Below are 13,664 nucleotides of genomic sequence, written 5' to 3'. Positions count from 1 at the left end.
ATAGGTCCTTTCCCGCTGCAAAATTTCCCTGGATATCTAACGACTTCTAATATTCGATGCTTTTGTTCCATTGCCCTGAGCCTTCTCTTCCACATGCTTCTGTTTCCATTGCCATTCGACCAGGACCGGTAAAAACTGCCACAAATCAAATTCGGGCCATAAACAATCCAAGAAAACTATCTCCGTATCCTCATGGCATTGCCATAACATAAAGTCGCTCAGTCTATTCACGCCGCTGGTTCGGATTAAGAGGTCTAAAGGAGGATCTCCAGCAGTGAATAGGTTTTCTGCAAGCGTGTCTACGGATATCAGTTCGGGGTCGGGGAACACTCCAGCTTCAGGGCTACTTGTTGTCGACGACTCGGGGTTCAGGGTTGTCGATGATGACACGGATTCGTCTGGTTCTGATCTACTCGAGGGGGTAGGTGAAATTTCTCTCAGATCTTGGTTTGATACTGAGTTGACATTCCGTGACTTGAGCTTTTGTGTAATTCGAGTCTGCGAGAATGGTCGCTGTTGTGTATATGTAGGTTTTGAGTAGTTTTCCACGGTAGTCTTGATTGCGGTTGTGATTTCATCTCGAGATGTGTATGGGAAGCAGATGTTCAGTGCGCAACTAAGACAGTGTTAGAATCCCTGACCTGGTAGCATCCATATAACCCAACTTACTCTCCATTGTTCTTTGTCATCTCCACGGCTCTATCAATAGCTTCCAAAACATCGTCTTTGACCAAATTCCTCTGACCAAGAACTCGAACGCTAGCCCCGTACCTATCCAGAAGATCCCCATGTTGCGCCAATTGTACCAGCTTAACCTTTGCCATTTCCATGAGAGCATCCACCTCGTATTTCGACCGTTTAAAATTCTCAATACTGAATGCGTAAACTGTAACGACTTTGACTCCAGACTTATAGCAAACTTCCAGTATCTACAAACTACATTAGCACAAGGACATCAGCCATATTGCAGGAAGGCAAACCCTTGCTAAAGCCTCAAATCCCAAATTATGTCCCTCCACTGTCTCTATCTTATGACTCCGCGCAAACCGCCTGTTTCCATCCATCACGAATGCCACATGTTGAGGAATAGGACCTTGTCGCAATGCGCCAATGAGTAACTCTCTCAACTTATCAATACCCCATTCAATGGGCGGCGAGGCCAGCATCCATTTTCGGAGCTGCGAGACGTGCCTCGAAGACATGCTTGCTGTATGAAGGGAGGCAGTACAGCAGAAGATACTTAAGGTTGTGTGACGAGGGATCGTGCGGGCTTCGAGTGCGATTCTAGTGTATGAACTAGATAAATAATCGTCTTTCGTTCTCCAATTCCTGTCCGTAATTTGGAATTAGTTTTCGTTAGAGTAAGTTATTGATTATTAAAACGCTGACGTATCCTCGGATCAGTACTTTGATTGAATAGTTCTACCGGTGATGTTTCTTTTCCGAGTCCTAGCAACGCTCGAGCTAATGAATAGAATTACTAGGGTTAAGTACAGAAGACGGATTATATTATTCGAGATGACTCTTTATAATTATAGAATAAATTTTTCAATTGTATCAAATTTTATAAAATGTTTTTCAGTCAAAAATATGATTTTAAGCTATAAGAGGTTATAGAATTAATTTTATTAGATTTTAAATAAAATGAAGTATAAAAAAAACTGAAGGATTAATTAAGTGTTACGAGGTTTGCCGTCTAGATCACGTGGAAGTGCTCTAGGCTCTTGAGGTGGTTTATAACTAGGCGTCAAGCAGGGACTTAAGTAATGACAATAATGATATGCAATTCGTAACTAATAATAGAGTATACTAAATGATTGATCTTGAGCACGAAGCTCTACACAAAGGAAATCCATCTTGATTATATAGACCTTCATGCTTCATGGCTCGAAGGGAGCGAGGGGATCGAGCTTCGATCCTTTCGCTCTCCTCGATCGAAGGGCTCGAGAGGCCAAGCCTTCGAGCTCTTCGAGTCCTCGCGTCACGTGTTATTACTAATTCCGTGACCTAATTGTTACTTGTCGTAACACTAAGTATATAATAATTTTATAAAGCTTTTAATTAATTAAAATTTTAAAACTAATTATATAGACTCAATAGATAACTTAAATCTTAAAGTATATCGATATAGATATGCGTGATTCTTCTTTCTATAAGATTCATTGATTAAATTTTTCAGTCCCTTCTAGAATGCTCTGTCCTAGCATATCTAACTCGTACACTAGCTAGTGTACTTCGTACTGTGCAGTTCAACACTCCCAAAATACAAGTCTGTGTTTTCATAATAGTCTTCAACTGATTTTTAGTTTTCAGATCCATAAAATGGTCTCCAACCTAAAATATCATTCAGTTCTCTGTACACAAACCTGGATTTAATACTTAGGCATGCGGTTTATTTCGTCCATATGGAGGTCAGTCGGTTTTCCATCAGAGGAACTGGATTTTCAGCAGTATCAGACTTGTTCAGTTCTATCGGAACTTGCAAAATCAATATGTAAGATATTACCTTTTCGGGGTCTCACTGTTTGCAAACACCAACGCTAGAACGGCACAGCACCGTTAATGATAGCCATATACGGAAGCTATTTATATTACAGATGCATTGCAAGTGAATCGCAAGTGCTCACCATGCCTCATCGTGGCATTGAAAACTAGGCCAAATGAATTTACTGTGTTTGTTAAAATGTACGAATGAATTACCTTTACACATAAGGTCCAATCCTTTTCCTCCCGAGGTCTTTCATAGTTTGACTCGGAAGCTTTAGATTGGTCGAGTAATCATTGCAAATGATATGTCATGTTGGGATATGATTGTCATGCTTTAGCTCCGCCACACTGTTGTCTGTAACAGTTGGATCTTCTCCACCTGCCTGTCTTATATCTTCTTAGACTTTTCTATGGGATACTATGTAAAATCCCATTTAGTTGTGGCACGCTACCTTCCTTTTACTTTCGAAAATACATCATACAATCTGTAGTCAGAATGTTTGATATTACTTTGATCATTCTCACGGGAGCTTTATCCATACTGTTGTATGGCATTGTGACTAGTTGCGCCAACCCATCGAGTCATCAACATGGCTACGAGCGTCCCGTTACTTACCGTCACATTGATCCGTTCTTTGGACTTGACCTAAAGCTGCAAGAAATCAGAGAATCTTTGAGAAATAAAGGGATCCCCTTTTTGTCCAATCTTCACAAAAAGTACGGAAAAACAATTTCGGTGAATAACTTGGGTACTTTGGACATACGAACCATTGAATCGGAAAACCTCCAGGCAGCTTGGTCTGCTAACAATACCGACTGGGGCTACGAACCTTTTAGGCTCCCCGTCATGGGACCTTTCTGTGGACGTGGATTCATTACCACGGATAATGAGTCGTGGCAGAAAGCTAGGGTTCTTCTTCGTCCGACGTTTAGCAAAGCGAATATCTCAGATTTAAAACCTTTCATAAGTTTAACGAAGGAGTTCTTCAAAGACATTCCTGAGGATGGTAACACAACAGTGGATCTACAACCTCCCCTAGCAAGCCTTGTAAGTGTCAACGTTGAAGACTCGTGCTGGAGATGGGACGATCTGACCTTTGTTTTAGTTCGTAGGTACCTCCATGAAGTTTATACTAGGGATTACTCTCAAACCCAGCACCGGTGAAGGACCCAATGAAGTGGCTGCTTTTCTAAAAGCTTTCCAGAAATCATTCATTGGCATGGGTCTCTCATTCATGCTAGGCCCCCTGCAATTCCTCATTCCAATATCATTGAAAAACGACGCGTATAAAGAAGTTCAAGCATATCTTGACTCACTCATTGACACGGAATTAAACGCCGAAGAGTCGGCCCTCAATGCTCAAGAATCAAATTCAAGAAGTCTCCTTCGAGGCCTTGTGAGGGAAACAGATGATCGAATCGAGATTCGTGACAATGTTTTACAAGGGATGATGGCTGTTCAGGACACAACACCTGTTCTCCTCAGCAATACGCTGTTTCTTCTCTCGCGAAACCCAAAGGTATATGATAGACTACGAGATGAAGTGCGGTCACTGGCTTTAGAACCATCGCCGCATTTGTACGACAGGTTGCGCGACCTGAAGTTTCTTCACAATATCATTAATGAATGTAAGAATCTATACCATGCTAAACTAACTACACCCATACCTGTAAATAACTAACTGTTCATAAGCTCTCCGCCTCTTTCCGACCTTTCCAATTCTTACTCGCATCTCATTGAAAGACACTTTCCTACCAAGAGGAGGGGGTAAAGATGGCAACTCTCCAATATACATTCCAAAAGGCACGAAGCTATGGGCAAATTTCTACGGCTTACATCGTGCTGAATCCGTATACGGTCCCGACATTGAATCCTTCAATCCCGATAGATGGGACTCTATCAAGCCTAGCCCTTGGGAATTTATGCCTTTTGGAGGAGGACCACGCGCTTGCGTTGGTCAACATAAGGCATTGGCAGAGGCATCGTATATGCTAGCAAGATTTGCGCAACTCTATAAGAAAATAGAGAGTCGAGATGCAAGAGCCTGGGCGGGTCAGCAGAAATTGACCGCAAGTAATGTGAATGGATGTAAGGTCGTCTGTGTACCAGCATGATGTTGACATATCCTACTTAACCTCTTCCTAAGTGTTCTCCAGTATAGATTCAATTGGGAGATAGATCCGGCTAAAGATTATTCAAAAGCTGCGTGGTGGATTTGAGCGCGGAGGGTTGGTGATTGGAATGTAGAAACCGAAGATAAATAAATACCCTGCAGATATCTTCCCGCTTATCTGAACAACACCTTACTAAGAATGAAACTTTTATCAATCTTTTGGAATTGTGGCACGTAGCCATAGGTGTTATGACGCTGTAGGATTCACATATACATAGTCGAGTAGATAGTTCTATAAAGTAAAGTCTACAAATGAATTTCTACCATAAATCTACAACCCGCACTCCAACTTCAACAGAAAAAGTCTCCTCATAGCTTCAATAACAGATACTATTAAAAACGAATAACCCGTATTTAAATGATGGCGCGTACCAATCTGCCCGTCGTCTTCCTCGCTATCCTCACTTTCCTCCTCATATTCTCTATTCAAGTACAAGCACAAATACAAACACCAGCACAAACATCAGAGCAATCACCAGTGTCAGCACCAGTATCAGCACCAGAATCAGCGCCAATATCAACCCCAAGAACCTCCACTCGTCTAACTTCAAGTCTTAGCAACAACGGAACTTTTTAAGTTTTCCATCATACCTTATCATATTCCTATCCCAACTCTCCTCTCCTCCTCCCCACGTCCCCCTCTTCAAATCCGAACACAACCCAAACTAACAAAAACAACAACAAAAAGCCACAACAGCACCAGCACACGCAGACCAACAAACACAAGAACAAGCGTCACATTGACGGATTCAGGTGGTTTTGCTACGGGCACAAGTACTATTAATGCGGGGGAAAATATTAATGTAGGTGTTGCGCCGCGTGTTGTGATGGGAGGGTTTGCGGTGGTTTCGGGGTGGGTTTTGGTTGGTTAGGGTGGAGGGGAGAGGGGAAAAGGAGGAAGAGGATGAGGGATGAGGGATGAGGGATGAGGGATGAGGGATGAGGTTGTGATTTTGGGGAGACGGAGGGGATTGGGTAATAAAAAGTGTTGGGATGAAGGAATGGCGAAGTGGGTTGCTCATATGTTGATGTTTATTATACGAATAGATGGGTGGGTTGAAAGAAAGCAAGAGATAGTTCAACCAGGATTCATTAAACAATTTGAGGGCCAGACTCGGATTTAGGGGTTTAGGAAGAAGATGTAGAGGTTGTGTTGCTTTACTTTAGAGATATCAATATGCGACAATGTTTCAAAAATAAAAACTTGTCCTTGGCAAGCAATATCCTCCTCTTCCAGAAAAGAATACCATATTTTTCGCCATGCTCAACCGAATGTTCTAGCCTTGAAGTTCAGCTCGGTAGTCACACCTGCCGTCGTTGAATGGATATTTTGTTCAAGAATCGCTCCAGAACATCGGAAGATGATCACTGTTTAAATGCTCCCTGACGCCTGTGCTTCCGAATGCTGCAGATACCACTGGTGACTCTTTTCACGCCTGTGTACTTCGTCAGACGAACCCCCCTTCCGAGCTATGTATCAACCCTTTCCCCACCACATGTCGGCAGAAAGAATATCCGCTTGTGATTAAGCTTCACGGAGAGTAATATCAAGAAACCTCACTTCGCACTCAATTCTGATTTTTAGTACCCGCAACAAAGTCGCAGATCCATGCACATAACATGGATATCCCTATAAGGATTCAAGGCCTAGGCGACGACACAAAATCAGAGGAAGAGTATCCGCACAGGAGTATTGAGTACTCTGATGTTTCGAAATGTTTACACTCGTAGCATCAAAAATTTCATTTTCCAGCAGTCCGAACATCTCAAACCGATCATACTAAACTTCTGATTTCTGATTCTAATTTCCGACACCAGTGAAAGAAATCGACAGATTCTTAGGTTCTAAACCCGTAAATTCATGAAACATAATTTTCTTCCTGGCACAGTATAAGCACAATGGAATATAGGCTACCGAAGTTAAGGAGTACAATCTTTGAAGTAACCCCGAGCACAAGTGTTGGACGAACAGTGAAACATGCACCATTGACTCCTTTTAATATGGACAGAGATCATTCCACTACCAGAATGCCTCCAACTCCAACACCACAACATGCGGTAATGTGGAACAAGATCCCACGCATATACTCACTATCGACAACAGAGCAACTTTCCGCGAGGTAACTGTGCATGAAAAACATTTAACATGTAGGAATAAAACAGGAATCTAATGATCTGATCTAATGAGAGTGATCTCATTCTAAAGTTGCATTAACCGGAAGGAAAGTTTAAAACTTCCTCTCATCTCCTCTAGAGCAATCTCTGTTTGATAACCTATATGTTCCATTCTGCGCGACGACCTCTTCTCACTCTTTCTTCTCAGCCTCTTCCTATCTCTTCTTTGGTCTTCACTTTCTTCTGTCAGGCCTAGGAAGCTTATCTGTTTTTACTTGCCTTCCATCGTCCTTTCTCCCCTGCCTCTTTCCTTCTTGTGCATCCTTAAGCGCTCTTGTAGCAGTCTCGACTATTCTTTTAGAACCAGGAGTTAGGGGAAGAGGTTTTTCACCTGTCCCTTCGAGATCTCGCAGAGTATTCTGTCTCTTGATATTTTTGGTGGGAGTATTGTCACGAGAGCTCTGTATCATCACACCTATTTGGTGTTAGTAGGAGTTTAAGTAAAATCAAAGATTTTATCTTACTGTTTGCTGAGGGACTCCTACGTCTCTCAGGGGTACGAGGGGGTTACCTGATCACAGAGCTACTTGGGCGGAAATATTTATCTTCAAATTCTTGAGCTTGTCCTTTAGACTGCATTGACAATTCCGCTTTCTTAGACTTTGATCTAGATGTTCTATCACCATCCGATGCCGTACTAGTGGATGCGGACACAGGTGGCGCATTACGTCTTCTAGATGACTTGGGATCGATCTTATCACTAGACCCTGTGTTTCGAGAAGTATGACCAGAATCTCTCCCGTACATATCAATGATTTTGCTGATTTCACCATCACTTTCGACTCTTCCATGGCCAGCAGTACGACTTTTTGAACTCATATTTGTAGCGATTCAGTGTGTCGTGTTCTAATGTATTTGTGAGTCTGGGAGAGCGATTTTAGAGAGGTAATAAGAGGGGATAATGAGTATTGAGGTTGATGAGAATGAAACTACAAAATATAACTTCATCAAACCATTTATATTTATTCAAGTCAGACTAGCATTGTTGGTTTATCGTGAGCCATAATGCCGACCAGGTACACTGGAGGCAGGTCAATGATATATCCGATCTGCATGTTACAACAAGGTGTTTCAAAGCCACACCAAAAGCGGATTCGATGTTGTTAGATTTGTTGTTTTAATTGTATTGAGGACATTGCGATGGGGCTCATATATTCAGTTAGGTAACAAAAAGACAACAAGAGGGCCATAAAAAAGGTGAAGGGTCGGCGAAGGGCGGCTCGCGGCAAAGTGGGCTATCCAACAAGTGCATAGTTCGCAAGCAACATGTTAAAAATGCCTTGCAGTGTATAATGGCAGCTTCCCAAAATAAGAATGCTCACGCCATAATTTTGAACTATCTTTGAATGCGATATGGGTATACTGAGGATAAACACTTGTTCAAAATCTAGAACAAGAAAGCTGCGGCAACATCCATAGAGGGCTAACCACGCAGACGACCATATCTTTAAAAATATTAATAGAAAACAAAGGAATAGGCAACATCGAGGCCCGACACCTAACCGGCGAGACTCATGACCACACAAGCTTGAACTTGCAAGAGCCCGAGGTTGATTGACACGTACACTTTCGACAAACTAACCAAGCCCGATCCAAGAATAATATGTGAACATTATTTAGCCCAATATGGGTGGCTTCATTGAATGTACTGCACACTTGCGGAACCAAAAAGAGCCTATTGAAATGTGCAAAGTCACCCGAATGTAGATTACTCATATATTTCCATCATTACGAGGCTTCATCATTGTAGAATTCACCACGTCGTTCGAAACATTATGACCGTCGATTCGAAGACTTCCTACATTGCTTTGGCTGAAGTTCTTTCATATGTTGAGCGACCAGTCCACATGGTCACCCAACGGATGTGATGAAGTCTTGATATCCACATTCATATCTTCAGTATCTTACACTTCATGCAGCTCAAAATCCACAGACACGGCTACCGTAACATCGTCATCCCATCATGCCGAGTATCATGCACGTAATTGCTGCGCTCATCGTCCTCAGCTTCCTAGGCGGGTGTGCCTTCATATTGCCCCGCAGTTCCATCGCTCATGACGTTTGTTGGCCCATCCACTAATATCTTTTCTTTAATGACTCAAAGTACTTCTTTTCTTCGACTTCCTCCTCTGCAACGTCGCTCTCCCCTTCCTCGTCTTAATTCTGCTTAAAAATCCATGCCTCCTCTTCCTAACAAAATGACTCGGACTAAATGTATTTCTAGGTCCACAACGGACTTGTGTTGTGCTCAATGCTGGATGTGCTGAGATCTTTGGGAGGAGATCTAATGGTGCTGCTTCTGAAGCAATGATCACCGATGACGTGGGTTTGAATGCGCCGGGAGATAACGTTGGTCGGAGGGGTGTTATTGAGGTAAATGTTCTGGAAAGTTGTGAGTATGGAGATGTGGCTGTGTGATGAATTGGTGAAAATCTACCTTTTCACCAGCATAGAACTTGACTGTGAAAGTACCCTCGTTACAATTGGAGTAACCCTAAGACCATGAGAGCAGTGTAGACACAACATTTTGCTTCAATCTGTGAATATCTTGACCCGTTCCAGAATTTGAGGTTATTAACCATGCGGTATCAAAATCAAAAACCACGCTAGCGGACAATTTCCCCGCCTCAGTCGCAAAAAAATCTCGAGCTCCATGAAACTTCCCGATTCACACTTCGAAATTCAGTTTTTGGACGATCTTTGAACATACAATCTTCACAGTTACGATCAATTTTTTTCATATTTAAAAGTTTATCAAGATGTCCGCCTTTCCACCCCATAGATCCATCCCTTCAATCCCCGTCAATCAAACAATCGCTCTCAAATACCTCCAAGATTATCTCTCTCTCACATCCAGCACACCATATCTTCTGCCCAACGCCAAACTCGAGCCTACGGGTCCTACAATTGGTAGTAGTCACTCCAGCGTCACAATTCACAATCTTCAACGAGTTGAAGCCGGTCTACGTGGAGAATGGCTTGCGCCAACGTTAGAACTTGAGGAAGGAAATGCAGTGGAGATTGCGCAAGGTATGGATGATGGGACTGTGCAAGGAAGTGGGGAGGGTGACAAAATGGATGTGGATGGCTGGCAAGATAAGGAGGAATTTGAGAGAGAGCAGAGTATTGAGGAGGGAGATGTAGGCTCAAGGGTTCAAAAGGTGACAAACAGGGAAGTTGATAGCGATCTCGATGATGAACCAAGCGCGAAGGAAGTTCCAGATTTCACGAAGGCCCCGAAAGAATTATCTAGAAAGGAGAAGGATGCACGAAAGGCAGAGAAAAAGGCGAGACACAAGGCGGAACTGAAAGCGAAGGAAACGAAGAAACAATCCAAAGCATAATGAGCATGGCGAACTACAAGTCACAAATTTTTGATGCGTTTTAGCGAGGTTAACAGGATTCTTCTAATTCAGTCTATACTGTACATCTACAGTTCTCTACCACTAGCTTTTGCGACATTCTCATCGTTTGAAACCTTCTCATCCTTAGCAGCTGGTGCAACTGGACCACTCGACTTCCATCCTAGAGCACCTAATCTCTCCGACAAAATTGGATGCGAGAAATGGTAGCTCGCATACATCCAGTCCGCATCCATAGTACTCAAATTCTGGATCTGCAATTTGATCAATGAACGAGCCAGCTCAGCCTGGTATCCAAGTCCTTGTGCGAAGTTATCTGCTTCAAACTCGTACTTTCTGCTCAGGATGTTCATCAGGAGCTTGATGACTGTGTCCATAGGGGCAAGTGCATCAGAGAATAAGATGAAACCGATAATAATTGGGAATTCGTTGTGGAAACCAAAGGATTGGTACAAGGAATGGTTGTTGATGAAGACGGAGAACAAGGAGAAGATGTAGAAGAAATGGGCCTGTGAAAAGTTAACAATAGGTCGTAATAACTACGTTAAATCTGCATACCTGTGAGATCCCAAAGAGCTTGGTAGTATGTCCGCGACTCCAGTGACCAAGTTCATGCGCAAGAACAGCTACAATTTCTTGTGTGTCGCTCTTCTCAATCAAAGTATCATAAATGACAATGTGCTTCTTCCATGGCAAACCAAAGAAATAAGCATTGCTGTGAGCACTACGCTTGCTGCCATCGATAACATGTAATTCGTGAAGAGGGAAATTCAATCTTTTAGCCAAAGCCTCGACGCCATCCTTCAATTCTCCAGGTTCGAGAGGGGAAAGCTTGTTAAACAAGGGCAAAATCGTAATTGGATAAATGGTAATCATGAAAACCTGGAGTCCAGCACCAAACAACCATAAGTAGTAAAAGAATTGATGTCCAGTCTTTTGGATAATAGTAAGGAAGCCAGCGAGAATTGGTGGAGTCAAAGTAAATGCCAACATTTGTCCCTTCAACATATCCATAACAAAGATCTTAGGCGTCTGCTTATTGAAACCAAACTTCTCCTCGAGTACAAAGGTCTGGTAAATAGAAGTTGGCAGCGAAAGAATTTGTTGAATTACAACAAAAGTAAGAACGAAGACGATGGAGTGAGAAATTTCACCGGTAAATCGAGCCGGTGCAAGTCGTAAAAGCCATGAGCCAGTGAGATCCCAAAGTTTGGGAAGAACGTCGAAATAAATAAATGCCGTGTTTTGAATTTGTCCATAGAGTCCTGCTACGAAACCGAATTGTGCTTTTGCGCGTCCATAGGCCTTTGGGAGGTCAGTGGGTGGTGGTGGGGAGATGGTAAGGCTGAGAATGAATGACATACCTGGCTTTTGTCGAAAACTTCTTGAGAGACTTCATTTGAGAGAACCTTGGGGGGACGAGTTTGCTTTAAGATTTGATACTGGCGGAGAGAGAGAAAACCTTCGAAAAGGTATTGTGTGAGAGAGAATCCAACGATGAGCTTTTTCCATGGGAATAGTGGCCTATCAAGGAAACGCGCAAGGCGCTGAAAAGTCATAGTTAGTATTTGTGAAGATAGCTCAATGGGAATATGACTGGAGGAGTTATACCTGAAGAAAATCCATCTTGAACTCAATATTGAGATGGATGGTACGTTGATACCTCTCAATGAAATAAAAGAGTGGTCTTGTTGTTCAGTTGGAATTGAAAGATTGAATGATGAGCGAGGAAGATGTGGTGCACACCAGTGATACCCTAATTCTGTCCACCAATGCCTAATCCTAAGGCGCCAATCTTACGTCTAATATGCTGTTTGTTTTGACGACGCTTCATCAGAAACATCTTCTTCAACACAACATAACATTAAATTCCATCGTTACAATTCAATCAATTAATTCTCTAGAGAGCAGAAGTCTGTTTTGATTGCTAAAAATTATGACAAGAGAAGTGGCGATATATTCTTCTCCATGATCATGAGCCACCTTCTTTGTCGGAGAATACCAACCGTTAAGCACCGATGTCAAGGACATTTCTAAACTCGTCCTTCAAGTCGGCAGTAAAAAGGGGAAAGGTAGCCGATGAGTGTAGTCACTCAAGTTTGTATTAGTGAGCTACGGAGTCCATTGGTCAATATTCACGGAGATGCAGAGACTGATGGGACTTGTGATGCGCTGTATGCATGATGCCATAATCACACATGGCGTATTCAATGTTACAATGTCAAAGTATAGGAGTTTAGTAAGTTAAGATCGGGTTTGAAGCTTTTGATAATTCCGTGGAAAGCGAGGAGGGGTATATATAGAGGTAGGAGGTCACAAAGTTGTGTGCACTCCAGAAATCAAAATCATTATCTACAAGAGCATCAAAAACCCAGCACTTCTCAAAAACTGATACAACTACACAACCATCCAAAGCGTATATCACCATGCCACACTCCACCGAAACAGAAACAACCCAACAGTCAAGTTACGCTGAGATGACCTTGAAAGAATCCCTCATGACACGACACTCAAGCCGAGCCTTCCTTCCCACTCCAGTTCCAAAATCCATCATAAACTCCACTCTAGACCTAGCTCGCTTCGCCCCCTCAAATTCAAACATCCAACCCCAACGCCTTTTCCTCTTAACAGGCGAGCCCCTCGAAAATCTCAAATCTAAACTATTTTCCATAGCATCAGAATCCACTCCCAACATTCCTCCCCTCCCTAAGGAATACACACACTACCGCTCTGAAGTTGGTCGACAACTCTACGGCGAAGCGATGGGTATTCCACGATCCGATTCCAAAGCTCGCAACGCAGCCGTCCTTCGTAACTATCAGTTTTTCAACGCACCAGTTGGGGCATTAGTGTGTATTGATAAAAGTCTGACGAGCGCGGATAGACTGAGTGTGGGGATGTGGTTACAGAGCTGGTTACTGGCGCTCACGGAGAGAGGAGTAGGTTCATGCGTGCAAGTTTGTCAGACGGGTTATCCTGCGTTACTGCGGACCGAATGTGGGATTAGTGATGATTTAGAGATTTTGGTGGCGGTGTCGATTGGGTATGAAGATTCGGAGTTTAAGGCTAATGGGTTGAGGATTGGGAGAGAGGATGTGGAGAAGTTTGTTCATTTTTTGGAGTAGAGCATCTTCTTGAGTTTATGTTTGTGATTTGGAAATTTGTTAACTTGGATTTCATCTTTTTCCTTTAGGAGTTCATATTCTGGGCCTATGTAGATATTAGATTAGAATACACCAATAATCATCATTTACAACTCTCCTAAAACCTTATACTTATACCATCCATCCTGAAATGTTCGACTACCAAAGCAATGAATGAATGGTCATCTATTCCATCATGACTTTACTTTGGACATCTTCCATACCTCGAGCAAAAAGCCAGACGCTCAAAACAACTGTTTATTGATACACCTACCATCCTAACCACCCAATCAGCAACTCTTTCGAAGCTCGTTCTTCTTCTT

At 42.6% G+C, this 13,664-nt stretch overlaps 10 protein-coding genes across 10 annotated transcripts; 6 read left to right on the top strand and 4 right to left on the bottom strand.

Moving 5' to 3' along the window:
• Positions 1-36: 36 nt before the first annotated feature.
• SS1G_06102 (hypothetical protein) lies at positions 37-1,202 on the bottom strand (the record flags this gene model as incomplete). Its single annotated transcript, XM_001593130.1, has 3 exons — positions 37-616; positions 670-929; positions 981-1,202. 3 exons carry the CDS (start codon positions 1,200-1,202, stop codon positions 37-39), a joined length of 1,062 nt encoding a protein of 353 aa, XP_001593180.1.
• Positions 1,203-2,983: 1,781 nt separating this feature from the next.
• SS1G_06101 (hypothetical protein) lies at positions 2,984-4,602 on the top strand (the record flags this gene model as incomplete). Its single annotated transcript, XM_001593129.1, has 3 exons — positions 2,984-3,535; positions 3,594-4,116; positions 4,181-4,602. 3 exons carry the CDS (start codon positions 2,984-2,986, stop codon positions 4,600-4,602), a joined length of 1,497 nt encoding a protein of 498 aa, XP_001593179.1.
• Positions 4,603-5,022: 420 nt separating this feature from the next.
• SS1G_06100 (predicted protein) lies at positions 5,023-5,533 on the top strand (the record flags this gene model as incomplete). Its single annotated transcript, XM_001593128.1, has 2 exons — positions 5,023-5,141; positions 5,350-5,533. The coding sequence occupies 2 exons, from the start codon at positions 5,023-5,025 to the stop codon at positions 5,531-5,533; spliced, it is 303 nt and encodes a 100-aa protein (XP_001593178.1).
• Positions 5,534-6,281: 748 nt separating this feature from the next.
• Positions 6,282-6,785, top strand: SS1G_06099 (predicted protein; the record flags this gene model as incomplete). The annotated part of the gene is made up of 2 exons (XM_001593127.1): positions 6,282-6,388; positions 6,572-6,785. 2 exons carry the CDS (start codon positions 6,282-6,284, stop codon positions 6,783-6,785), a joined length of 321 nt encoding a protein of 106 aa, XP_001593177.1.
• A 441-nt stretch (positions 6,786-7,226) lies between these two features.
• Positions 7,227-7,655, bottom strand: SS1G_06098 (predicted protein; the record flags this gene model as incomplete). Its single annotated transcript, XM_001593126.1, has 2 exons — positions 7,227-7,251; positions 7,348-7,655. 2 exons carry the CDS (start codon positions 7,653-7,655, stop codon positions 7,227-7,229), a joined length of 333 nt encoding a protein of 110 aa, XP_001593176.1.
• Positions 7,656-8,611: 956 nt separating this feature from the next.
• Positions 8,612-8,704, top strand: SS1G_06097 (predicted protein; the record flags this gene model as incomplete). The annotated part of the gene is made up of 1 exon (XM_001593125.1): positions 8,612-8,704. The coding sequence occupies one exon, from the start codon at positions 8,612-8,614 to the stop codon at positions 8,702-8,704; it is 93 nt and encodes a 30-aa protein (XP_001593175.1).
• A 222-nt stretch (positions 8,705-8,926) lies between these two features.
• Positions 8,927-9,362, bottom strand: SS1G_06096 (hypothetical protein; the record flags this gene model as incomplete). The annotated part of the gene is made up of 2 exons (XM_001593124.1): positions 8,927-9,218; positions 9,274-9,362. 2 exons carry the CDS (start codon positions 9,360-9,362, stop codon positions 8,927-8,929), a joined length of 381 nt encoding a protein of 126 aa, XP_001593174.1.
• Positions 9,363-9,595: 233 nt separating this feature from the next.
• Positions 9,596-10,180, top strand: SS1G_06095 (predicted protein; the record flags this gene model as incomplete). Its single annotated transcript, XM_001593123.1, has 1 exon — positions 9,596-10,180. One exon carries the CDS (start codon positions 9,596-9,598, stop codon positions 10,178-10,180), a length of 585 nt encoding a protein of 194 aa, XP_001593173.1.
• An 86-nt stretch (positions 10,181-10,266) lies between these two features.
• Positions 10,267-11,824, bottom strand: SS1G_06094 (hypothetical protein; the record flags this gene model as incomplete). The annotated part of the gene is made up of 4 exons (XM_001593122.1): positions 10,267-10,707; positions 10,757-11,503; positions 11,563-11,745; positions 11,810-11,824. 4 exons carry the CDS (start codon positions 11,822-11,824, stop codon positions 10,267-10,269), a joined length of 1,386 nt encoding a protein of 461 aa, XP_001593172.1.
• Positions 11,825-12,624: 800 nt separating this feature from the next.
• On the top strand, positions 12,625-13,323 carry SS1G_06093 (hypothetical protein; the record flags this gene model as incomplete). Its single annotated transcript, XM_001593121.1, has 1 exon — positions 12,625-13,323. The coding sequence occupies one exon, from the start codon at positions 12,625-12,627 to the stop codon at positions 13,321-13,323; it is 699 nt and encodes a 232-aa protein (XP_001593171.1).
• Positions 13,324-13,664: the final 341 nt, after the last annotated feature.

This window comes from Sclerotinia sclerotiorum, genomic scaffold, assembly GCF_000146945.2.
Source record: "Sclerotinia sclerotiorum 1980 UF-70 scaffold_7 genomic scaffold, whole genome shotgun sequence".
Classification (NCBI taxonomy): Eukaryota; Fungi; Ascomycota; class Leotiomycetes; order Helotiales; family Sclerotiniaceae; genus Sclerotinia; species Sclerotinia sclerotiorum.
Note: the sequence above shows the minus strand (reverse complement) of the source record. Positions and strands in the feature narration are given on the sequence as shown.